This window comes from Rhinolophus sinicus, linkage group LG01 (genome assembly GCF_036562045.2).
Source record: "Rhinolophus sinicus isolate RSC01 linkage group LG01, ASM3656204v1, whole genome shotgun sequence".
Taxonomy (NCBI): Eukaryota; Metazoa; Chordata; class Mammalia; order Chiroptera; family Rhinolophidae; genus Rhinolophus; species Rhinolophus sinicus.
The window spans coordinates 87,583,861-87,610,543 of NC_133751.1; the positions used below are offsets into that span (position 1 = coordinate 87,583,861).

A 26,683-nucleotide genomic window follows, 5' to 3' on the forward strand; every position below is an offset into this window, starting at 1 on the left:
CTAGGATAAAATAAATTTAAAAACAAATTTGGGATATTACTTTACGATATTCATAATCTGTTTCATAATTATTACTGCATTCACCTGCATGTGTATTAATTATTTTACTAAATGTAGGATGAAGTACTAATAACTCTAAAGGAGCTGAATTTATATTTTACACACTAGTTAAGTATTTGAAAGAGATGACAGATGGCTTAGAAATGTTTGTTAATGTGAAAGAAAGGCTACCCTCCATTACTCAATTTGGCTCTCTTCTGTGGTAAAGCAAATCGACTGAAACGGAGAATCAGCAACCAGGATGGAAAGTGAATGTGCATTTACCTCTCATTTAGTCTCTGAAAGAGATATATGTCTAAGTGAGCAACAAAGCTTGGAAGCTGGCCTTGATACAGCAGCCTGTAATATCTCAGTGTACAACTTTCTGTCTCTGAGTATTTTTGACATTTATTATTAACAATAAAAGCAGAGTGAAATGAAAGTAACAGTTGTATTGATTCTTTAAAGCTGGAAAGGCATATTTAATAGTTTGATACCTCTCACAGACTGAAACACACAGACATTTCTAGCAGTAATATTCTCTCTTACTATTAAAATTAAAAATCTGAGACACTCTTTTTATAACAACTCTTACTATCAAACAATAAAATGTGGTGGGTCCCATTCAGTGTATGTTATTTCTGAGGTAAATTCTCCTGGAAACAAACAAACAAACAAAAGCAATACTGTATTTTTCATCAGTTCCCATTTCAGTAGACACATGAACAAATAAACAAAACAAACCATAACATCAAGTGATATTTTAGGGATACCAAGGAAGCAACTGTCAGCAAACTGATTGGCGTTACAGAAATATAAACAAGCTTTTTATTCTATTTCACTTTCTCCTATGATATACTAGGTATGGAAAATTTTACCTGTTTTTATATGGTCATAAAGATGAAATTTGCTAGAAAAGCAAAATATAGACATATGAAAAAAGCACAAATGTGGAAAGGTGCAGAGTGGTCAATTTCATTCAAAATAAGAATACCAAGAGTTAAGATAATGAAGAATTAAAGATGTTATAAAAGTATATTCATACAAGCAGGAAATAATAAAGTAATGGAATAAGTTAGAGCAGTGGCAAAACAATCTGAAATTCCATATGAGGGTTACTATGGTAATACAAAGAGTAAATTTGAAAAGAGATTGAGACTATCATAAGAGAAAAAAAACTTTCTCTAATACTGCATCTCAACTCTGTTATGACTGAGACAACCTTGAATTGGGTCCTATGTACGTGGAATGGGTTTTCCACAGAAGCTCTAATCGGACTCCCTGTTACTCTCTTCTACATTCTGGAACTGCCATCGTTAGTGTGGCTACTGGCAGAAGAAGAAATAAGTTGCTCATGTTTTTCTACTTGTATTACTGTATTTCTCCCTGAATTCTGGGAAGGGCTTTGAGCCTGAAGGTGATACTAAAGACTTCTAGCATCCCTGTCCATCTTCAATTTGTATTTTGAAGGGTGCTCACAATTTGCTCTAGCGTGAGTATGTGAGGGGAGGTAAAGGCATTGGGAAAGCTGAGAAGAAGCCAAGGATTTAGGGTGATTGTGATCATTTGTGGTCGTCAATCTCCATAGATATTTTCTCAGTATTTCCCAGGTGCTATATGTTTCTGACACTTTCAAAACAATATTGTTGGAATCAGTTCATGAGAAATAAATATAAGAATTTGAATTGATTCCAGCCACAAAATAAGATTAGCCTAAGGCCATTCATAATTCTCTGCAGCCATTCTTGTGTGATAAACAGGTATCTGTTATGTTCTCTACACAGCAAGATGCACACCTGCATAGTCTGCTTAGGGAGGAGATATTTTAATCTAAATCCTTGGAATTTGTTGCTGCATCAGTGAAAAAGGGTGATTATAACTTTTATCCTGCTCTCTCTATATTACTAATTTGCTATACTGTTGAATTTTTAAGATCTTCTCTATTGCTTAGTTAGCAAGGATTTAGAATTTTCTTGTTCTTTGATAGGGATAACCTAATTTATGCTCTGGGACCATTCAGGGAAGAATATGGGTAGTAAGCTGTATGTAGTTCTTGGGTGAGTTTCATACTATAGCATCATATTGATATTGCCCTTGATATCACAAGTCTACTAGTAATATAATAATAATAGTCTGACTTATTAAATATCTATATGCCTGGTATTGTGCTAGGTACTTCCATTTATGACATATGTCATTTGTTTATGAATAATCCATGAGTACTGTGTTACTGCCTTTTATTACTTGAATGCTTAACTTATCTACCATGTTAAACTCTAAATTTATTGAATACTATTCACCTTTCCTCCTATAATGCCTTTACACTCAGTGGATAAATGGTAAATATCTATATAGTGAATGAATACATTTTTCTATTTATCCAAGTTCTCCAAACAATAAAAACAGCAATGGAACAGCATATTTCAAGATATTAATATGGAAGTCAGCAGCTATTGTAAATAAATAGTATGATACTAATAATAACATGAGGATAAATTCAATATTTTTATAAAGAAGCAAAACCAAAAAAAGACAAAAATCTACTGTGCTCACAGGAATTGTAGTATAACTATGACTTCCAATTTAACAGTAATTTTCTATTGCTGAGCTTTTAACTAAAAAAAGGCTACTTTCCTTCCTGATGGAATCTCCACAGTGAAGTGTTTCATAAGTATAATGTTTTATCCTACAGGTATTTATTTGTATGCTCAAATATCTTAGGCCTTTCATTGAGAGTGAATTTTGGCCTGGCAGTTTCAAATTACCATCTGTAGTTCTAATGCTGAAATTTGCAAAGCTGTAATTGGGGGGCGGGGAGGGTCTCCAGTGTCCATAACACAAAATGTCAGTGCTGTTAACAATTAAATGTGATAACACTTAAATAATGAACTTCCATTGACACCCAAAGAATAAAATCTAATCATCAAGATGGCATCTGTATAGCAGATGATTTCACAGGAAAGTGCTTAGTCCTCCATCAAGTTAAGAATCAATAGAACCTAGGCAACTGTGGTAGCGTCAAAGACACAGTCTCAGCTCATGAAAGGCCATTCTGTGCTGAAGCTATATTAAATTATCACAGCTAATGCAAAATCAACCTTGGTGTAAAAGATAAAAGGGTGAAGTTCTCGCAAATGATCACTTATCACTCCATTCTGAAATGCATACAGCATTCATTACAGATCGAAATGCCACTGAAATTTCATCATTTAGTAAGGTTTTGAAACAGCCAAACCATTAACAGAAGAGTAGCCTTTTATATTTCTACAGCCAGTGACTAATGAAACATTAGACTGTGTGCAAAAGGGGGGGGAACAAAACCTTTATTTTGTAATGAGCCCAATTGGAGCCCTTTTAAACACAGTGTAATATGGCTTCACCATTTCATTGAGCCTCTCATTACTTGTGTCAATAATTCTAGGTAAACTACTGTTGAACTTCACAGCATTTATCTAGCAGCATGAACAGCATTAATCTATGGGGTGCTTTTGATGAATTATAGTTCCAAAAGCAAAACCAAAAATGACTTCTTACAAAGCGCTTAGAAAAGCATTTCTTAGAAATGTGTCAACTGCCAACTATCTTGGCTACTCAGGCAGTCATGCTGTTGGCTAGCTTGCAAACACTGGGAAAACATATGACTTTCTGCCACTTGAATTATTAAAAAAAAAAAAAAAAAAAAAAGCCATACTTTTCATCTAACTATATCACTTCTGTCACTCCCTTCTAATTTTCTATATTTTTATGTCGCATTGCTTTCGACACAATGTGACATGCTATACAACATGCCCCTCTCCCCCCGGTTTCCAGGAACTGTTAGGTGAGAGAAGCACTTAGGGAGTTCAAGGTGAACGTCCAGGTCAGCATGAATAAACATCCAAGTCAGCATGAACTGAAAGTTACTCCCAGATCCTGCTCTGAGGATCTAACTTATCCCCTTGATAGACCCCAGTGGTCATTATATTTTTTTCTGGTAGTAAGTGTGTCAGGGTATGTCTACAAGGGTTTACCACATTTTATTCCAGTTTATCAGTCTAATTTGATTAGGCTGATCTTTCACAAAAGTTAAAATGTATACAATTCGTGAGATGTTAAAAATTAATCTCTCAGCTCTATTATCTTCAAGATGTTTATATGTGGGTAGTCTATTCACGGCAAACCTTTGTTTGCCTTCAATAGCAAAGTGGTATTAAGAGCTGAGAGATTATATACACTAAAGTAATTTGGAAGTAGAATATTGCCTTAATATGTTATTCTCCAATTTTGACCTGTATGGTAGCAAAATAAATACATGGGGAAAAACAAAAATTTAATCCTCCTCCCCAAAATTCATATCTCTGTCTAAAGAATTAGACTTTACCCCCAAAATCCTTTTTTGGAAAGAAATAAAACTAACCCATACTTTTTACAGTATTGTATAATTAGTTTCAGGGGAAAGATTTCAAATAAATGTACCCTTTCCATGAATTCTAAGATCTACTGGGTTTATTACAGCATTGTGTTTTATTCAACACTCATTCAGAATACTGTCATGTTGTGTAGAACACAACACTAGTCTTAGAAAAGGTTTTCTTGGTGAAATACATGAGGAAAATGTTACATTTTCTAATGCTTCTTTCTGCTGGAAATTCACAATGTACCCTGGCACATAAAATAAACTCTGAGAAGTCCTTAAATGAAGGAACATGACTAACCTTGTTTATTGCAGCATTTTTCAATCTCATAAAAGTTATCTCCATCCAACAATATGTTTGTGCTACCTTAGGAACAACATATTGCAGCTTTTGGAGGTTGGGAAAAACATGCTTTTTAATTTTGGGTACTGGTATTTCTTTCTGCCATTTTGTTATATTTACTCAAATTGTGAGATTAGTGGAGAGGAGAAAAAGATGGCTGTGGGTGTTTAAAATTATTGTTCATAAGAGTTTAACACATTTATCATTAATATTATATACCTCTGTCTTTGCTGCATCTCAATAACATACTATCATTCTTTGTCAAACCAGTTATAGTGATTATAAAGTACATTTTTATAATAATATAAACAGGGAAACATAATTTTCGTTGTTCTGATTTATAACTAAAAGTATTTATTTGTAAAATTTAAAGAAAACCATTAATGTAATTTAATAGTCACCACCCCAAATTACACAATATATTTGTAATAAAGAAAACTTGTCACAAAAAAAATAAATAATAATTGTCATTTTTAGTGTATGTATGTTGTAATTCTATTTTATTACTTTGACTTGGAACATATTAACAATGAATCTTGGAGATATTTACACTTATCAGAAGTCCTTCTGTCTGAAAGAAAAAGAAAACCTGTTTAATTTTGTTTATTATTCTAAAGATTTTGATAAATTTAAACAGTTTTTCAAGGGATTCATTCTTTCACATATAATGATGTCAAAAGGTACTCACCGTGCACGATGAGAACATACTCCGCACTGCTTTGGCCAATGGTGTTTGTGGCTTCACATCGATATGTACCATTATCCGTTTTATTCAGGAAAAGAATGTTTAGCTCTCTACCACTCACAACCATTCGGTCAGGATCTGGTAATTCTCCACCATCCTTTGTCCACAAAACAGGTTCTGGCCTATTGGATCGAAACATGCATATAGATAGAAAAGAATAATAAATACTACATATTCTGTGAATTAAGTAAATCGAGCAATTTATAAAATTTTAACACCTGTTTTGTGCATAACAATTTCACCAAAGAGGTGAAATACCTTCTATAAAATACCAAAAGAACCATCACGCACTCACTCAGAAGAGTTGAAGGTATAGAAAATATAATTTAATTCTATTCTGCTTTACTAAGCAGACATGTTTTAAGAAACTAATTTGTTGAGTCATCTCATTATAGTTGTCACTGGTATATAGTAGGTCTTGTGGCCCTGATCCAGCCACTAATGGCTCCTACTTGCTAATCTCTGGAGGACTGTTATAGGGCTACTGGAGCAGATTTTCTTAGAGGCACCAGGAATGATATCTTTCCACTTGGGCCACCATTGTGATACAGTGTTGTCTGAAACTACTTAAAGTTTCTCCCCCATCTCTCCTTCTTTCCTCATCACCCTACAGGTTTTTCCTGACAGTTCTCTCCCCTGCACCCCCAGTTTTATTGAGATACAATGCTGTCATGCACCTTATCTTAAGGTGCACAACATAATGATTTGATATATGTACATATTACAAAATAATCACAATAAGTTCAGTTAACATCTATCACCTCATATAGTTATACATTTTTTGTGTGTGATGAGAACGTTTAAGATTTACTTTCTTAGCAACTTGCAAATACACAATACAGTATTGTTAACAAAAGTCACTATGTTGTACATTATAGCCCCAGGACTTATTTATCCAACACTGGAAGTTTGCACCTTTTGACCACATTCATCCACTTCCCCTATCTCCCCACCCACTTCTGGCCACTTTTATTCAACAATGTACTTGATGTCCTAGCAAGAGCATCTAAGCAGGAAAAACAAGTAAAAGACATCTAAATCATAAAAGAAAAAGTAAAGCTGCCTCTATTTTCAGGTGACATAGTACATACAGAAAACCCTAAAAACACTCCAAAAAATAAAAAAATAAAAAAAAAATAAAAACCAGAACAAAACAAAACAAAAACAACAACACAGAACTAATACACGAATTCAGTAAAGTTGCAGAATATAAAAGCAATATACAAAAATCAATTACATTTTTATAGTATAACAAAAAACTGTCAGAAATAGAAATAAAGAAAACATTCTCATTTACAATTGAATGAAAAAATAATGAAATGCTTAGGAAAAAAATTAACCAAAGAGGCGAAATACCTCCACAATAAAAACTATTAGACATTTGTGAAAGAAATAAAAGAGGACTGGAAATATATTCCATGTTCATGGATTGGAAGAATTGATATTGTCAAAATTCACATACTACCCAAAACAATCTACATATTCAATGTGATCTCTATCAAAATTCCAACAGTAGTTTTCAAAGAAACAAAACAAATAATTCTAAAACTTGTATGGAAACACAAAAGCCCCTGAATAGCCAAGTAATTTTGTAAAAGAAGAAAAAAGCTCGCAGTATCGCACTTTCTGGTTTCAAACTATGTTATAAAACTATAGCAATGAAAACAATATGGTACTGGCATAAGTGCAGACATATTGATCAATGAAACATAATATAGAACAAGGAAATAAACCTACACACATACAGTCAATTGATTTTTGACAAAGGAGCCAAGAGTATACAATGGGGAAAGAATAATCTCTTAAATGGTGTTGGGAAAACTGGACAGTCCCCTGCTAAAGAATGAAACTGGACCCCAATCTTACACCATACACAAAAGTCATCTTAAATTAAAGAGTGGAATGTAAGATCTGAAGTCACAAAACTCCTAGAAAAAACATAGGCAGCAAGCTCCTTGACATAATCTTGGCAATGATCTTTTGGATTTGGCACCAAAAGTAAAGGCAACAAAACCAAAAATAAGTAAGTGGGACTGTGCGTGTTACATGATGTTGAGTTGACTCCTGGAGACCCTGTGGATGAGTGGTGTCCACAGTGTCCTGTCCTCACAGCCCTGCTCAGCCCCCGTGGACTCCTGCCTGTGGCTTCTTTCATGGAGTCACTCCATCTCGTATTTGGTCTTCCTCTTTTCCTGCTGCCTTCTGTTTTCCCAGCATTATTGCCTTTTCCAAAGAACCCTGACTTCTCATGATGTGGCCGAAGTAGGACAGCTTCAGTTTTGTCATTTTTGCCTCCAGCAATGTTTCAGGCTTAATTTGCTCTAGGACCCACTCGTTCATCTTTCTGGAGGTCCAGAATATCTTTAGCACTCTCCTCCAACTCCATATTTGAAATGAATTTTATTTTTTTTTCCTTTCAACCTTCTTCACTGTCCAACTTTGGCAACAATACATAGTAATAGGGACTATGAGTGTGTGGATGATTGTAGCTTTAGTCTCGAATGACACATCTTTACTCTTGATGATCTTCCCTAATTCTTCCATTGCTGTCCTGAGTCTCAGCCTTCTCTTGATTTCATGGTTGCGGTCTCCATTTGAGTTGATTACTGAACCAGGGTAAGCAAAATCTTTAACAATTTCAATATCTTCATTGTCTATGTTAAAGTTGAGTATTTATTCTGCAGTCATGATTTTTGTCTTCTTGATGTTCAAACGCAGTGCTGCTTTGGCACTTTATTCTTTCCTTGTCACCATAAGTTGTTCCAAATCATTGCTACTTTCTGCCAGCAAAATGGTGTCATCTGCATATCTTAATATTTCTTCTACCAATTTTCACTCTTCCTTCCTCTGAGTCTAGTCCAGTTTTTTTTTGTTTTTTTTTTTGGTGTGTGTGTGTGTGTGTGTGTGTGTGTGTGTGTTTGTGTATGATATGTTCTGCATACAGATTAAACAAATAGGGACATAAAATGCACACTTTTCTAAGATCTTTGCTTATCGGAAGCCATCTGCCTCTCCATATTCTGTCCTGACAGTGGCTTCTTGTCCACAACACACTTTACAAACCAGGTGATCAAATGCTGATGCACATCCTTTACTTTCAAAACAAACCATAGCTTTCCATAGCCACGCAAAGGTTTTACTGAAGTCTATAAAACATAGACTAACCTTCTTCTGAAATTCTTTGGAATACTCCAGTATCCAAATGTTCACAGTTAGATCTGAAATGCCTCTTACTTTTCGGAATCCAGCTTGAACATCCAGCATTTCTTGTTCCATATAAGGTAGAAGTCTTTGTTGCATCACCTTGAACATCACTTTATTTGAAGGGGAAATTAGAACAAACATCCTATAGTTACTGCATTCCATGTCATCTCCTTTCTTAAAAATTGAGATGTACATTGAACATTTATAGTCTATCGGCCATTGTTTTTATTCCATATTTGTTGACATATTCTTGTTTGTTAGGATGTTGACAGATTCAGTCTCTGTGACTTGAAACAATTCTATTAGTATCCCATCTTCCTCCTGTGATTTATTTGTTCCCAATATTTTCAGGGAAGCTTTTACTTCAGTTTCTAGAATTAAAGGTTCTTCTTTATAGCAATCTTCTTCAAAGGTATTTGTTATTCTTTTGGTTAAATAATATACTTCCTTTTTGGCCATTCAGCATTCCTAGTCTAGATTTGAATTTCTCTTTTACTTCTTGAATCTTCTGGTAGAGATCTCTTTTTTTTTGGTAGTCCAAAACAAAATATGAGATAGTGCTGAAAGATGCCACTCCCAGACTGGAAAGTACTCAAGCAGTTTACTGGGAAGAGCAGATTGCAAGTAGGAATAGCATTGTTCTCTTTTGTCTTCTTACATTGACCGTTTTAATAGTTTTCTTTAATTCTCCATGATAGTCATTGAAAAACTGCATTCAGGATTCTAACCCTGCTTATGTCATCTTTTACTTCTGCCTTTTGCCTGTCTTTAACAATCTGTCATGTTTCTCCTATCATCTATCTTGATTTTTCTTTCCTTTTACTTCTGGCATTGTCTTTTGTCATTCTTCCCTATAATAGTTCTAGTTTCAGTGCACAGTTCTTTTGGTTCTCAGTCAATTAAGTTCAATAGTGCACATCGGTTTTTTATATATACTTTAAATCCATCACGAATGTTATTTACATTACATTCTGACACTATGATTCTTTCAGTGCTCTTCTTCAGCTTTACTCTAATGTTTGATATTAACAGTTTGTGGTTAGTACCATAATCTGTCCTGGTCTTGTTTTGGCAGAGAAAATACAGCTTCTTCATCTCTACCTTCCGATTACGTAGTCCATTTCATTTCTATATTGATCACTTGGTTATGTCCATGTATATAGTTGTCTGTTATGTTATTTGAAGCATGTGTTTGTGATGAACAAGTTGTTGGTTTTGTGGAAATCCAAAAGCCTATCTCCTGCTTCATTTCTGATCCCTACACCAAATTTTCTGAAGACTTTGATTCTGCTTTATTTCCTACTTTTGCATTCCAATCATGTATCAGCATGTCTTATTTTGGTATGTGATAAACTTATTCTTGGATACTTTTACACAAATTTTCAATTTCATTTTCTTTCAAACTCTGTAGTTGGAGCATAGACTTGAATGATGGTTATGCTAACAGGTTTCTAATTGATATTATTTAGTCAGACTTTGCATTGTAGTTCCCACGTGCCTATTCTATATCTTGCCCCAGTAATAAAGCCACTCCACTTCTTTTAAGTTTGTAATTTCCAAAGAAGAACACTTTGTAGTTGCTGACTAGAAATGTCCCGTTCCAGTATACTTCAGTTTACTTACATCAAGCCCTAAAATGTTTAGAAGTTCCATTTCTTGCTTTACAATGTTCAATTTACCTTGGTTCATGTTTATTACATTCTATGTTATAATTGAATGTGTTGCACAGCATAATACTTTCCTTCTGCCTTTGTGTATATCCAATGCTAAGCATCGTTCTGGCTCTGGTTTAGTTGTGTCATAAGCAACAATGCTATTCATATTTGCTATCTGCTTTTCCCCAGTAACTGCTTGAGTACTTTCCAGTCTGGGAGTCTCATCTTTCAGCGCTATCTCATATTTCACTTTGGACTACTTCATCTTAGGGTTTTCAAGGTAAAACAAAAGAAAAAAGAAAACAAAAATAATAAGAAGCCAGTGGTTAACCATTGCCTTTAGTTGTGTGGTGTGTGGGTCTAAACCACATGTGGGACTACATCAAAATTTAAAAAAAATAAAAAACAACAACAAAAAACTTCTGCACTGAAAAGGGAAACCAGTAACAAAATGAAAAAGCAACTTACAGATTGGGAGAAAAATATTTATAAATCATATACCTGATAAGGGGTATATATCCAAAATATATAAAGAACTCATATATTTTAATAACAAAATAAAATAAAATAAAAAATGGGAAGAGGTACTGAAAAGACATTTTTCCAAAGAAGACATAGAAATGGCCAATAAGGTACTCAACATCAGGGAAATCCAAATCAAAAACACAATGAGCTATCATCTAATACCTGTTACAATGACTACCACCAAAAACACAGTAAATTACAAGTGTTAAGAAAGTGAGACGAAAATGGAACACTTGTGCACAATTGGTAGGAATGTCAATTGTTAAAGCCACTATGGAAATCAGTATAGAGATTACTCAAAAAATTTAAAAATAAAAATATGACATGGTCCAGCAATTCCACTTCCGGGTATTTATCCAAAGGAAATACAATCACTATCTCAAAAGGATATATGCATCCCCATGTTCACTGCAGCATTATTTACTTAGTCAAGACATAGAAACAATTGAGGTGTCTATCAATAGATGAATGGATAAGGAAAAATATTCCAAATAAAATAGATTATTATTCAGCCATAAAATATAAAGGTATCCTGCCTTTTTGAAACAACATGAATAAATCGTGAGGGCATTATACTAATAAGGCAAAGAGAAACAAATACTGTATGATTTCACTTATATGTGAAATCTAGACAAATGATCCATTGAAATTGACTTCTCTTCGAATAAAATATTGCAAAGAATTCCCATTTCAAAACCTGCTTTAGAAAAGAAAGTATAATTGAATCATGGATTTCTGCCTTTGAAGATTTCACAATGCTTTATAATTATCAATGATAAGAATGGCTATTAGAAGAGATTTGGTCAAGATGGCAGTGCAGGTAAATGCTGTGCTTATTTCCTCTCATGACCACATAAAAATTACAACTAAACTAAAGAACAATCATTATTTATAATTGTCTGAAGTCTAGCTGAACTGAAGCCCTACTAAGGACATACAAAAGAAGCCACCTTGAGACCTGTAGGAGGAACAGAGAAATGGAACACATCCTCACACTTGCATGTGACCATTAAAAATCAGAGGGATAGTTGAGCTGTGGAGATCTCTCCCCCTACCCACCCCCAGAAGTGAAGTGTCCTAGCCCCATACCAGGATCCCCAGTCCAGGGTTTCAGTGCTGGGGAGAGAAGTCCCCATAACTTCTGGCTGTGAGAGCCAGCAAAGATTGTGGGTGAGTGAGATGGAGGGCAGCTGCACTCCTAGGCACTCCTCTTAAAACGCCTACACACAGACTTATGTAATCGCTGACAGACTCACTTGCTCTGAGCTGCAGTGCTGAAGCAGCAGCTCAAAAGGCTCCAGGGACATATGGGGAGGAAATAAATTTTCTGGCCTCACAACAAGGTCTGGAGGGGCAGCTGTCTCCCAGATGGTGGAGCTGGCAGAAGCCATTGTTCCTTTATAGAGCCCTCCCACTCCCTGAGTGGAGACACAGGAGACCACCATATCTGAGTCTCCATCAAATTGGCTAACACTGTTTGTTTGCCCTGATTCTATGGGACCACACCATATCAAAGCTGCTTCCAATGGCTAATCTGTATAAATGGCCACCTTTGGCTGATGCTGTGGACCAGGGGTGTCCAAACTTTTTTCAACATTTTTCACCAAGGGCCATATGCAGTAAAATACACAAACAGCCAAGTCAATCACTCAAGGTGAAGTATGTATTGCCTCACCTGGTTTATTTAAGTAAACTAAATATATTTTTGGAATTTGCTGTGGGCCATTAAAAAATGGATTGCGGGCCGCAGTTGGCCAGTGGGCTGCAGTTTGCACACCCCTGCTGTGGACTTTACAAAAATCTCTCGCACATTTTCAAACCCAAACAAATAGCATCTGGCTTTGTCATGTCCTATACCACTGGCTGAGCAGCCCTAAACCCAGCAAAAGTGATAGCTGGACTGGGTTCATGGCTTGGACTCTCAAGGCACCTTCAAACCCAGGGTGGGAAGCAGCCAACTGCAGATTGCTTTGTGTCTCATGCCAGGTGGCTCCAGAAAGGGCACAGGCTGCCACTGAACTTGGCCTGCATTGGGGCCCCTCCCAGGAGGCCCCTAAACTGGCACACCCTGTAGCAAGTTTCAGACCTAGGTGGAGCATCACCCAGCTGCCTCCAGGGACAACACACACAAAGGGCACACTGAGCAGACACCTTAGTCCTGGTAAAGTGAATCCTGCTCTACAGGGTCAGCCACTGCACAACACCTCCTCCACTGTAGTCACAACCAATCAGCCCAAGGATCAATCCCTCTCACTGATGTGCAAACAGCAACCATGGCTGAGCTGAAACAGGAGGACACACATATCCTACACAAGGGAAACACCTGGAGTACCCAGCTCGTGTAAGCAGGAATACTGTGCTACTGAGACCCACAGCACACCTACTGCATCAGGCCACTCTACTCAGACTGGGAGACATAGCAACCCTGCCTAATACATAGAAACAAACACAGGGAAGCACCCAAAATGGGGAGAAAAAGAAACAGGTCCTAAATAAAAGAACAGAACAAAGCTCCAGAAAATGAACACAACAAAATGGAGGCAAGCAATCTGCCAGACGCATGCTTCAAAACTGTTTATAAGGATGCTCAATGAATTCAGGGAAAACTTTAAGAAAGACAGAGAAAACATAAAAATGGAGGTAGAGAATCTAAAAAAGAACTGGACAGAAATAAAGAACACAATAACTGAAATGAAGACTATTTTAGAGGGAATCAACAGTAGATGAAGCAGAGGTTCGAATAAGCAATTTAGAAGATAAGGTAGCAGAAAACACCCAAACTAACAGCAAAAAGGAAAAATAATCCAAATAAATGAGGATAGTTTAAGGGGCTTCTGGGCAATACTATTTGTACCAATATCCACATCATAGGGGTACCAGAAAGAAAAGACAGAAAACAGGAATTGAAAGCTATTTGAATAAATGATGATGGAAACTTTCAGTAACCTGGCAAGGGAAATAAATACAAGCTGAGGAAACACAGCGAGTCTCAAACAAGATGAACCCAAGGAGACCCACACCAAGACATATCATAATTAAAATGCCAAAGGTTAAAGACAAAGAAAGAACCTTAAAAGAAACAAGACAAAAGCAGTTAATTACCTACAAGGAAGCTCCCATAAGACTGTCAGCTGATTTCTCAACAGAAACTTTGCAGGCCAGAGGAGATGGGCAGGAAATATTCAAAGTGATGAAAAGCAAGGACCTACCACCAAGCTTACTCTACCCAGCAAAGTTATCATTTAGAATCAAAGTACAGATAAAGAGCTTCCCAGACAAGGACAAGTAAAGGAGTTCACTAACACCAAACCAAAATTAAAAGTAATCTTAGAGAGACTTCTTTAAGATGAAAAAAAAAAAAAGATGAAAAATATAAGTAATAATATGGCAATAGTTACATATCTATCAACAATTACTTTAAATGTAAATAGATTAGATGTTCCAATTAGAAAGACATAGGAGGGCTGAATGTATAAGAAAACAAGACCCTTACATATGCTGCCTACAAGAGAATCACTTTAGATCAAAAGATACACAGACTGAAAGTAAAGGGATGGGGAAAACATATTTCACGGAAATGTAATTAAAAAATAAAAAGAAGCTGGAGTAGCAATGTTTACACTATACAAAATAAACTTAAAACAAAGGCTATAACAAGAGAAAAAGAAGGACCTAGTGTTCCAATTTCAGGGTATTTATCCAAAGAAACTGAAAACACTACTTTGAGGTTATGTGTGCATCCATATTTTATCGCAGCATTGTTTACAATGGCCAAGATGTAGAGACAGCATGGGTGTCTATCAATGGAAGAGTGGATAAAGAGTAGGTACATATATACAATGGAATATTGTTCTGCCATGGAAGGGAATAGGGTCTTGCCATCGGTGGTGGCATGGATAGACCTGGAGGGTATTGTGCTGAGTGGAGTACATCAGACAGAGAAAGACAGATGCAATGTGATTTCACTTATATGAGGAATCTAAAGAACAAAATAAACAAACAATACAGAAACAAACTCATAGATACGGAGAACATATTGATGGATGCCAGATGGGAGGGGGATTGGTGGGGTGAGTGAGAAAGGGGGAGGGATTAAGAAGTACAAATTCAAAGTATTCGTGGGGATGTAGGGTATAGTATAAGAAATGCAGTCAATGATATTGTAATAACTATGTATGGTGTCAAATGGGTACTACATTGTTGGGGTGATAGATGGGAGGGGTTTTGAGGGGCAAGGCAAAGAGGTGAAGGCATTAAGAAATACAAATTGATAGGTACAAAATAGTCATAGGTCTGTAAAGTAAAGCATAGGTAATATAGTAAATAATATGGTAATAACTATGTATAGTGCCAAGTGTGTACTAGACTAGCTAGGGGGATCATTTCTTAAATTATATAAATGGCTAACCACTACGCTGTACACTTGAAATTCATATAATATTGGATGTCAACTGTAATTGAAAAATTTAAAAAGTGGGGTAAATTGTAGGGGAATAATAGGTTCAAATTTCCAGGTATAAAACAAATATGTCATGGGGATAAAATGTTCAGCATAGAAATACAGTCAATAATATTGTGGTAGAATGGTGCAGTGTCAGATGGTTGCTGGATTTATGGTGATCACTTCTTTAGGTATGTAAATGCTGAATAACCATGGTGTACACTTGAAAGCAATATAATATTGTATGTTAGTTTTATTTTAATAAAAATCTTTAAAAATAAAAAAATAATAGAATGGCTATTAATATTTACATCATGTGTTGATAACGGTAGTTAGCACAGATATTTTACATATATTTTCTAGAATCCTCACAAGAACACTTTGGTGCATACCATTTTAATAAAATTAAGGTATATAAGAATACAGAAATTCACAGATGTATCTAAACCCTGGTCTGACTCCATAGTAAATGCTTCATTTGCTATCTCTTGCTTTCTAACACGGAGATTAAGTTCCTAATTCTTCAATGACAAAATTTTCTAACTTAGACATGATTTTTTCATATTATCTGAAATTATTTCAGAAAAAGCTTTAATTATTTGTTTATTTTGGTGGAAATACTGAAGATATGCTTTGTTATTATGAATGTAATTAGAATGTAACTAGAATATGTGTCTTGTTAAGTGATGCCTATGACTGTGACACCTTTTCTAAGACAAATATTATATTTTTCTGACAAAATTTCATAAATGGAATAAAGGTTGTGAACTAAATAATAATATATATTGGAAATAGTATCAAAAGAAGCAGATTGACAAAGTGCCGAAAGAACTACTCTAAGAAGAGAGGACAGTTTCATCAGTACTGTACCCATGAAACTTCTGAAACAGGATTCTGTGAACAAAATTAATAAAATAAGAAACTAGTTATCCAAAAATATTGGAAAATATAAAATTTATATTATCCAATTATACAGACAACTCCCTTTCATAACAGCTTTTATGAAAGTCACACAATCAATACTGAAGTCATTTCATATAGCCCACATCTGCTAGTTATTTGAATTTACTAATTCTTATTTTAAAACAGCCTGAAAAATCTTGTACCATTCACTTCTTTTGAGAGACAAACCTGGTACAATAAAACAATGACTTACTGCATATAACTAAAATGTTAGAAGTTGTGTCCTTTCTACATAGCCACATAAGCCCAGAATCAAAATAAGTTTTATTAATGATAATTTGAATTTTTGAAGATTTATCCTTAATATTCTACTCAGGTGAAGTATTTTATTATATTAAGAGGCAATACTTTCTTAATATAAGTCGGGATTTTTAAATACACACACACACACACACACACACACACACACATATTTATATGCATGTATCCACACATTTTCATAAACTCAAAATTATAACCCCCGGATCTAAACTGTTATATTTTTTCTCTCCTTGTGTTCAAAATCTTTCAGTCACATCTTAAATCATATGGCTCTGAAAAATATGTAATCACATTTAGATATATATAGTTTTAATTGTATATATAAAAATGAATTAAACATCTACGTAAATTATTCAAGTTGCCAGTCTATATTGAAAAAATTACTTTCTGTTTTTTAAAGCTCTCTTTTAGGAAATGATGAAAAAAACACCTGCAAAGATGACTAACAGGAGATCATAGCACTATAAGTCACTGCTGTCACGGCATATTGCAGACTTCTTGATTTTACAATGTATGGTAAACCTTCAAGATGACAAAAAAAGTTAGCACTATAAAACGCAATTTTCACAAAATGGAGGTTAGAATTTATGCATCATAGTTTGACGTCATCAAAATGGCTGCGTGAGGTGAGCCTCTGGAAATCTCCCATGGAATTTACAACAAATTGAAAAACTGTAACTCCACAAAGGACTCCCTGTGCAGCAGACAGGCAAGACAAAGAGTCTCACTACTGAATTCACCTAAAGGTGGGCAAATTGCGTGAGCAGGGAAAGAGGGAAGGGGGAAGTGTGGAGACAGAGCCGTGCAGGCACAGGACGCAGACCAAGCTCAGTGCTCTGAACTCACTGCATCCTGGAACTACCGCAGCTGCAGGAGGGGGAAGAACTCGGACTTCCAGGGCTCCGACTATGGCCCACAGGGCTGAGGGGACAGCACACAACACGGCTGAACCCAATGCTTACAGCAGAGACCTCAGAGAAAAAACTGAGGGAAGAAGGCCGAAAACGGTGGTTTAAGCCCTCACTGCCACAGAGAATGGAAACCTTAGGCACTGAGACTAGGCTCTCCCCCTTCCCTACCCTCCCAGAGCGCACCCTGCCCCCACCTGCCCAGTGCTAGAAGCAGAATAGTAACAGTGTCAGATCAAAAGAACAGAATATTTGCAGTTCTGAGAACTGTGGTCTGCAGACACAGATTCACAGCCCAACTAGTTCCAGCAAAGGGGAGGGAGCCGTGGAAGCAGAACTGGCTGTGGTGGTGGTCGCAGCCATTGCTCTGGGCCACCTCTCAAAACTCACCCCGCCCCTGGCCCCACCTATCTGGGCGGATCCCTGCAGGAGTAAACAATTGCTGAAATACACGGGCTCTGAATCTGGTGCAAGAAGAGCTTTGGAACTTCAAAAGCTCTCTGCATTACCACAGGGATGCGGTGTCCTATGACCCAGGTGAACTGTTAACAGAGGAGAAGCCCACCTTCCAGGGAATTCCCTCATTGTGTGAGAAGCTGGAATAGTGCAGAGAAAATATAACACTACAGTGTGAGAGAGAAAAAAAGGCTGCAGTCGAAGAGAAAATAAAACATTCTACCAAGATGTACTGGAAAACAAAAGAAAGACCTCTTCTTATCAACCTGTTGCAGAACCCACTCCTGTAGATGTCTAGGAAGAGAAATAATAAATCATTAATTGCCATGACTAACCAAGGCAACAAGACAGCTCAGAAAGAAAGTGAAAAGTCTCCAGAAAATGAACTTAAAGATATGGAAATATGTGATTTAAATGACAGAGTATTCAAGATTGCAGTTCTGAAAAAACTCAACGAGAGACAAGAAAACACAGAAAGGCAGTTTAATGAACTCAGAAACACAATCAAAGAACAACATGAACATTTTACCAAAAAGATTGAAATTTTAAAAAAGAATCAAATAGAATTTCTGGAGATTAAGGACACAATAGAAGAAATTAAGAACGAAATAGCCAGCTTAGACAGTAGAGCTGACCAGCTGGATGAAAGAATCAGTGACATCGGACATAGAAACCTGGAAATGACATGGATGGAAGAAGAAAGAGACTTGAGACTTAAAAGAAATGAAAGAACTCTACAAGAACTTTCTGACTCCATCAGAAAGAGCAATATAAGAATAATGGGCACACCAGAAGGACAAGAAAGACGTAGGAAACAGAGAGTATATTCAAACAAATAGTTGACGAGAAATTCCCAAAGTTGTGGAAAGAACTGGATCCTCAAATCCAAGAAGCAAATAGAACACCTAATTACCTCAACCCAAACAGGCCTTCTCCAGGGCACATTGTATTGAAGCTGTCAAAAACCAACGACAAAGAAAGAAACCTCAAGGCAGCCAGGGAAAAGAAGACAGTAACCTATAAAGAAAGCCCATTAGATTATCATCAGATTTCTCAGCAGAAACTCTACGAGAGAGAGACTCTGACAGAGAGAAATTCTGAGCCAAGAATAATATACCCAGCAAAGATATCCTTTAGCTATGAAGGAGCAATAAAGACCCTTTCAAACATACAGAAGCTGACAGAATTTTCTAATACACGACCTGCACTACAAGAAATACTAAAGGAGGCTATTTGACCACCATCAACAGGGACAATTTGTGGCAACCAAAACATAAAAAGGGGGAGAGTAAAGGCCTGAACTGGAATATGCGCATGGACAAAGTAGGCATGCTGAAAAAAATGGAATGCTCTAAATATCAAACTTTCTTTTACATAAACTTAAGGGTAACCACTCAAAAAAAAAATCCAGAACTGAAATATATACTGTAATAAAAGAAGAAACAGAGGGAAACATCATAGAATACCACCACACAGAAATAATAGACAACAACAAAAAGGCAAAGAAACAATGGAGACACAGTCTTACCAGAAAACTAAAGATAGAATGATAGGAAATCCTCACATATCAATAATCACCCTAAATGTAAATGGACTGAACTCACCAATAAAAAGGCACAGAGTAGCAGATTGGATCAAAAAACTAAACCCAACCATATGCTGTCTCCAAGAGACACATCTCAGCTACAAGGACAAGCATAGACTCAAAGTGAAAGGGTGGAAATTGACACTCCAAGCAAATGGTATCCAGAGAAAATCAGGTGTAGCTATACTGATATCAGATGAAACAGACTTCAGGGTGAAAAAGGTAACAAGAGACAAAGATGGACATTTCATAATGGTAAAGGGGACTATACAACAAGAAGACATAACAGTCATCAATATTTATGCCCCCAATCAGGGAGCACTGAAATATACCAAGCAACTACTAACAGAACTAAAGGGAGAAATTGACCAAAACACAATTATACTAGGGGACCTAAATACATCATTGACAGCTATGGATAGATCATCCAAACAGAAAATAAATAACAAAATAGCAGCCCTAAATGACACATTAGATGAAATGGACATAATTGACATTTATAGAGCACTTCATCCTAAAACATCAGACTATACATTTTTTTCTAGTGTACATGGAACATTCTCAAGGATAGACCATATATTGGGACATAAAACTAACCTCAGCAAATTTAAGAAGATTGAAATCATACCAAGCATATTCTCTGATCACAAGGCTTTGAAATTGGATATCAACTGCAAAAAGAAAGCAGGAAAAAACACAAATACATGGAGATTAAACAACATACTTTTAAAGAATGACCAGGTCAAAGAAGAAATTAGAGAAGAGTTGAAAAGATACATAGAAAAAAATGGGAATTAAAATGCATCCTACCAAAATTTTTAGGATGCAGCAAAAGCAGTTTTAAGAGGGAAATTTATATCATTACAGGCCTATCTCAAGAAACAAGAAAAATCCCAAATAAATAACCTCACATTACACCTTAAAGAACTATAAAAAAAGAACAAATGAAACCCAAGGTCAGCAGAAGAAAGGAAATAATAAAAATCAGAGGAGAACTAAATGAAATAGAGAACAAAAAGACAATAGGAAAAATTAATGTGACAAAGAGCTGGTTCTTTGAAAAGATTAACAAAATTGACAAACCCTTGGCTAGACTCACTAAGATAAAAAGAGAGAAGACACTAATAAACAAAATCAGAAATGAAAAAGGGGAAGTTATCACAGATGCCACAGAAATACAAAGGATCATCCAAGAATACTATGAAGGACTATATGCCACCAAATTCAATAACCTAGAAGAAATGGACAAGTTCTTAGAAACATATAGCCTTCCTAGGCTGAACCATGAAGAACTGGAAAATCTAAACAGACCGATCACCAGTAATGAAATTGAATCAGTCATCCAAAACCTTCCCAAAAGCAAAAGTCCGGGACCAGATGGCTTCACTAGTGAATTCTACCAAACCTTCAAAGAGGATCTAATACCAATCCTGCTCAAACTCTTCCAAAAAATTGAAGAAGAGATAATACTCCCTAACTCATTTTATGAGGCCAACATTACCCTGATACCAAAACCTGGTAAGGACAACACCAAAAAAGAGAACTACAGACCAATATCTCTGATGAATACAGATGCAAAAATCCTAAAAAAAATTCTAGCAAATCAAATGCAACAATGCATTAAAAAGATTATTCATCACGACCAAGTGGGGTTCATCCCAGGGGCACAAGGGTGGTTCAACATACGCAAATCCATCAATGTGATACATCACATAAACAAAATAAAGGACAAAAATCATATGATTATATCAATTGATGCAGAAAAAGCATTTGACAAGATACAACATCCATTTATGATTAAAACACTTAATAAAATAGGTATAGAAGGAAAATACCTTAACATAATAAAGGCCATATATGACAAACCCTCAGCTAATCTCATAATTAATGGTGAAAAACTGAAGCCCTTTGCTCTACATTCAGGAACACGACAGGGCTGTCCCCTATCACCTCTGCTTTTCAACATAGTGTTGGAAGTCCTCGCCAGAGCAATCAGGCAAGAGAAAGAAATAAAAGGCATCCAAATTGGGAATGAAGAAGTTAAATTGTCACTCTTTCTAGATGACATGATGCTATATATAGAAAACCCTAAAGACTCCACCAAAAAGCTATTAGAAACAATCAACGAATACAGTAAAGTTGCTGGCTACAAAATCAACGTACGAAAGTCCACTGCATTCTTATATACTAACAATGATATACCAGAAAAAGAAATAAAAAGAAAAATTCATTTTGCTATTGCAGCAAAAATACTAAAATACCTAGGAATAAACTTAACCAAGGATGTGAAAGACCTATACGCTGAAAACTACAAGACATTTTAAAAAGAAATTGAAGAAGACACAAATGGAAAGACATTCCGTGCTCATGGATTGGAAGAATCAACATAGTTAAAATGGCCGTATTACCCAAAGCAATATACAGATTTAATGGAATCCCCATCAAAATCCCAATGGCATTTTTTAAAGAAATAGAACAAAAAATCATCAGATTTGTTTGGAACCACAAAAGACCCCGAATAGCCAAAGCAATCTTAAGAATAAAGAACAATGCTGGAGGTATCACACTCCCTGACTTTAGCTTGTACTACAGAGCTACAATAATCAAAACAGCATGGTATTGGCAGAAAAACAGACACATAGACCAAAGGAATAGAATTGAGAACTCAGAAATAAAACCACATATATATGGACAGATAATTTTTGACAAATAAGCAAAGAACATACAATGGAAAAAAGACAGCCTCTTCAATAAATGGTGCTGGGAGAATTAGAAAGCCACATGCAAAAGAACGAAACTGGACTGCTACCATGTACCAATATTAATTCAAAATGGATCAAAGACTTAAGCATAAGACCTGAAATAATACACTGCATAGAAGAAAACATAGATAATAAACTTATGGACCTTGGGTTCAAAGAGCGTTTTATGAATTTGACTCCAAAGGCAAGGGAAGTAAAAGCTAAAATAAACAAATGGGACTATATCAAACTTAAAAGCTTCTGCACAGCAAAAGAAACCATCGACAAAGTAAAGAGGCAACCAACTGAATGGGAGAAGATTTTTGCAAACAGTGCCTCCAATAAGGAGCTACAATCCAAAATATACAAGGAACTCATGCAACTCAACAACAAAAGAACAAACAACCATATTGAAAAATGGGCAGAGGAATTGAAGAGACATTTCTCCAAAGAGGACATACAAATGGCAAATAGACATATGAAAAAATGCTCAACATCACTAATCATCAGAGAAATGCAAATCAAAACCACAAGGAGATATCACCGCACCCCAGTCAGAATGGCTATCATCAACAAGACAAATAGTAACAAGTGTTGGAGAGGCTGTGGAGAGAAAGGAACCCTCATACACTGTTGGTTGGAATGCAGACTGGTGCAGCCGCTATGGAAGGCAGTGTGGAGGTTCCTCAAAAATTTACAAATAGAATTACTGTATAACCCAGCAATCCCTCTCCTGGGTATCTACCAAAAAAATCTGAAAACATTTATCCATAAAGACATGTGTGCTCCAATGTTCATTACAGCTTTATTTACAGTGGCCAAGACATGGAAACAGCACAAATGTCCTTCGATAGATGAATGGATGAAGAAGTTGTGGTACATGTACACAATGGAATACTACTCGGCCGTAAGGAAAGATGAAATATTACCATTTGTAACAACGTGGATGGATCTTGAGATTATTATGCTAAGCAAAGTAAGTCAGACAGAAAAAGTTGAAAACCATATGATTTCACTGATAGGCGGATATAGAAATGAAAGCAACAAAGGAAGAAGACAAACAAATGAAGAAACAAAACCTCATAGACACAGACAATAGTTTAGTGGTCACCAGAGGGTAAGAGGGGAGAGGGATGGTAGATGACGATAAATGGGATCCAATACATGATGATGGAGGGAGAACTGACTCTGGGTGGTGAGCACACAATGTGATATATATGTATATATAGATGATGTATTACAGAATTGTACACCTGAAATCTATGTAACTTTACTAACAGTTGTCACCCCAATAAACTTTAACTAAAAAAAAAAGAAAAAAATAGTTTATTCCTTTTATGTTGAGGAGATTTTCATATTTTGAATATATTGCAATTTATATATACATTTTCCTGTTGTTAGATATTTAGATTGTTTCCATTTTTTGGCTATTATGAATAAAGATACTTTTGATATTTTCTAAATGAAAAAAAAGAGAGAGCTTATGCATCGATTAAAAATAACCTACACATATTCCAATTAGTACTTAAAATCTTCAAGCTTCTTAATTTCACCATGAAAAATATTAAGTGGTTTAGCAAGTCTTGATACAATTTGTGTTTCATCTTAATAAAGAGGGCCCCTAGGCTTGCTCTAATTGGAACCCAGAAATGATTGAGTTTCTTGCTGCAAATGAATAACAATCTTCCCTGCTGTTCAGGCAACCAAAGGAGATCATTTAAAAAGCAGTTCCAGTCTAGAGTTCCTATGTGATAAGGCTGAAAAAGATAGGAGCTAGTCACCAGGAGTAGCGGGACAGTGACAGAGCATCAGGCATGAGATAACACTGCTTAACTCCACTGAGAACATTGATATAGCCAATCCACAGTTCCTCCTTTAAAAGCCCAAGTAATTAGAAGTTTAAAATAGTCCACATAAGATGAAATTTGATTTATGTTTCTATTACCAAGTATATGGGGCTAAAAAAGATGTTTTATTTTCCTATGCATCTACAGATGTTTTTGCAGCAGTTTCTTCCTGAAACAACAGAAAACAACAAGAACATATGAGTGAAAAAATAAAGTAATGTGCCCGTGCATGTATTCCAAGGCCTTTGTATTCCAAGGCCTTTGAGAAGTTGTTTTTATCTTAACAGATATTTTAAAACCTTTTTTTTACTCATTTTTTTTTCTCGTACATACCTAATAAGAGATTCTCCAATATGTTTAATGACTCATTATTTATAAATTAGTGTTAGAAAAAATTGACACAACTTTCACAGAGTACCAGTGTATTTATTAATAATATCTTGAACCAGATACAAACTGGATTCCTAATTTCCACTGAAATTTTTTAGTTAGTCTTTGGGGCATTTATTCTGTGAAGTTATGCCATAGCAACAGTCCCTCCAATTCTCCCAACCGTATACGGGGCCACACACTCCCTAGGTATAGATGAGTGTAGAATCTTGCTGTGCCTTCACGGCTCTCATTCTCTTTTAGGCTCATGCCTGAGGAGAAGAATAAAGAATAAGCAGTTCAGTTATGGGAAAGTCAGTTCCATAATGTAGGTCTCCTAGGAAAATAATTCTTCTGGTGTCTTTGTAGAAATGGACAGGAGTAAAAGGACTTCCAAAATTTGGGATGAATATACTCTCCAGTATCTTCCTTTTCCCAAATGGCTATATCCTCTTTGAGTTTCTTCAGAAGCACAGTACATGTTGGGGTTTAATACTGAAATTAGTCTCATGAAAATTAAACTTATTTTTCCCAGATGAAAGGGAAAAAAAATGTCACTGTGATAGCATACAAATAAACATCTTGTTCTGGCTCAAAGAAAAAGGAAAGTGTATGCCGATATCCATGTCTTGCATTTCCTTTAATATAAGACAACGCAGGAATTTATATTATAACTCAGTGCCTTATGTATTTATGCATATGTGGCACATGAAAATGACTACTGCCTTTATTTCAGTTTAGAAATTCCACAGGTGGCAGTACATGTGATTGAAGTTTTAATACCAGGGAGAGTTTTTAAAGCCTAATTTTACTCTAATGTGAAAGAAGATGTTAGCAGTAATGTAAACACCTTGGATCCCTTTTTCTGCTTTAAGCAAAAACTTTTAAATTAAGAAATTATACTAAAGCATGTATACATAAAACTCTCAGTGTTTATGCTATCACATTTTTAGAGAAATGGAAGGAGAAATATTAAATGCGAATTAATTGATAAGTGAGTTTGAAATTGGGTTCACGTAGAAAAATTTAAGCTTTTGGGCTTCTGAGGATGAAGATTCATTGGGTAGATGAAGTTATGGCCATAAATCACAGACCAAACATTGCCAACCAAATGAGGAAAAAGAAAAGAAAAAAAAAAAGAAGGGGTGAAAAACTAGAAGCTGGGGTTGCTTGCTCCTTTTCTAAATTTAAAATATAAATACAAAGCAAGTTCCTGGAGTAGCCTTTCTTAAAACTGTGAAACCAATTTAAAATATAATTTTTTAGTGAGTCTGTTGGAAGCAAAGAATGTGTTAGCTAAACAGAAAAAAATAGAAAGGGATTTTTTGTACAGCTATTTATACATTGATCATTTCAAATTTAAAGGTACACAAAGGGTATTTTGTTATTGAGAATCAAAGGAGGCATTTCTGAACCTATAGTCTGTAGATAACATTCTACATATATTCAATCATATTCTTAATTATAGTTAAAATCTAAGCTCTTGGAAAGTACATCAAGCTGTGATTTCTTTCCCTCTCATGTTTGATTGTTGTGTAACTTAATGGGAATGACATTTGTTTTCCTTTTACTTTTGATATTGATATCATACTTTTTATGGGAGCAATTCTTAAAACATCATATAACTTACACTGTTTGCCAACCTAACTTTAAGTATTTTACTTATCACAATTTAAGTTCATTTTAAAACATAAGCAATGAAACATTTATGTGCCTGTCTTTATAGGTATAGTTTTGCTCAAGGGAAAACAAAAGTTCAGAAACATTAATAGTAGAGTGTCTTCAAATGAATCTTGATGGGCTTAATTACCAGAAAATGTTCTGCTTTTATACTTATATCTCAAGACAGATAAGAGATCAATAAACAGTTTTTGCTGTTGTTAGTTAAAGTGTATATATTCTTGACTAGGAAGAATCTCAAAAGTTTATGTTATTATTAGCAAACAATTATCAATAAATAAATCTGTGCAAGTTTTAAACCAAGAATTATGAAGAACATAAGAAAAATAAAATAAGTATCTGTTCTCTGTGATATTATATTTTAGTAGTTTATAGTAGATATATGTCATCAACCACAGCACTTGGCAGGACATGGTAAATAGCACAAATGAGTTATAAAACATCATAAACATTAATCACACTCAATTAAAGACATTGCAACAGCCTTATAAAAGATGTAACTTTTGATTAGTGTCTTTAATTATGATA

At 35.5% G+C, this 26,683-nt stretch overlaps 1 protein-coding gene across 3 annotated transcripts in view; it reads right to left on the reverse strand.

Annotated features, from left to right (window-relative positions):
* CADM2 (cell adhesion molecule 2) overlaps window positions 1-26,683 on the reverse strand; it is a 1,065,284-nt gene that overhangs the window by 84,732 nt on the left and 953,869 nt on the right. For all 3 annotated transcript variants that reach the window (XM_074333327.1, XM_074333317.1, XM_019745437.2), the window contains one exon: window positions 5,464-5,642. In XM_074333327.1, coding sequence (XP_074189428.1) covers window positions 5,464-5,642 — 179 coding nt within the window. The remainder of the gene's footprint in view (window positions 1-5,463; window positions 5,643-26,683) is intronic.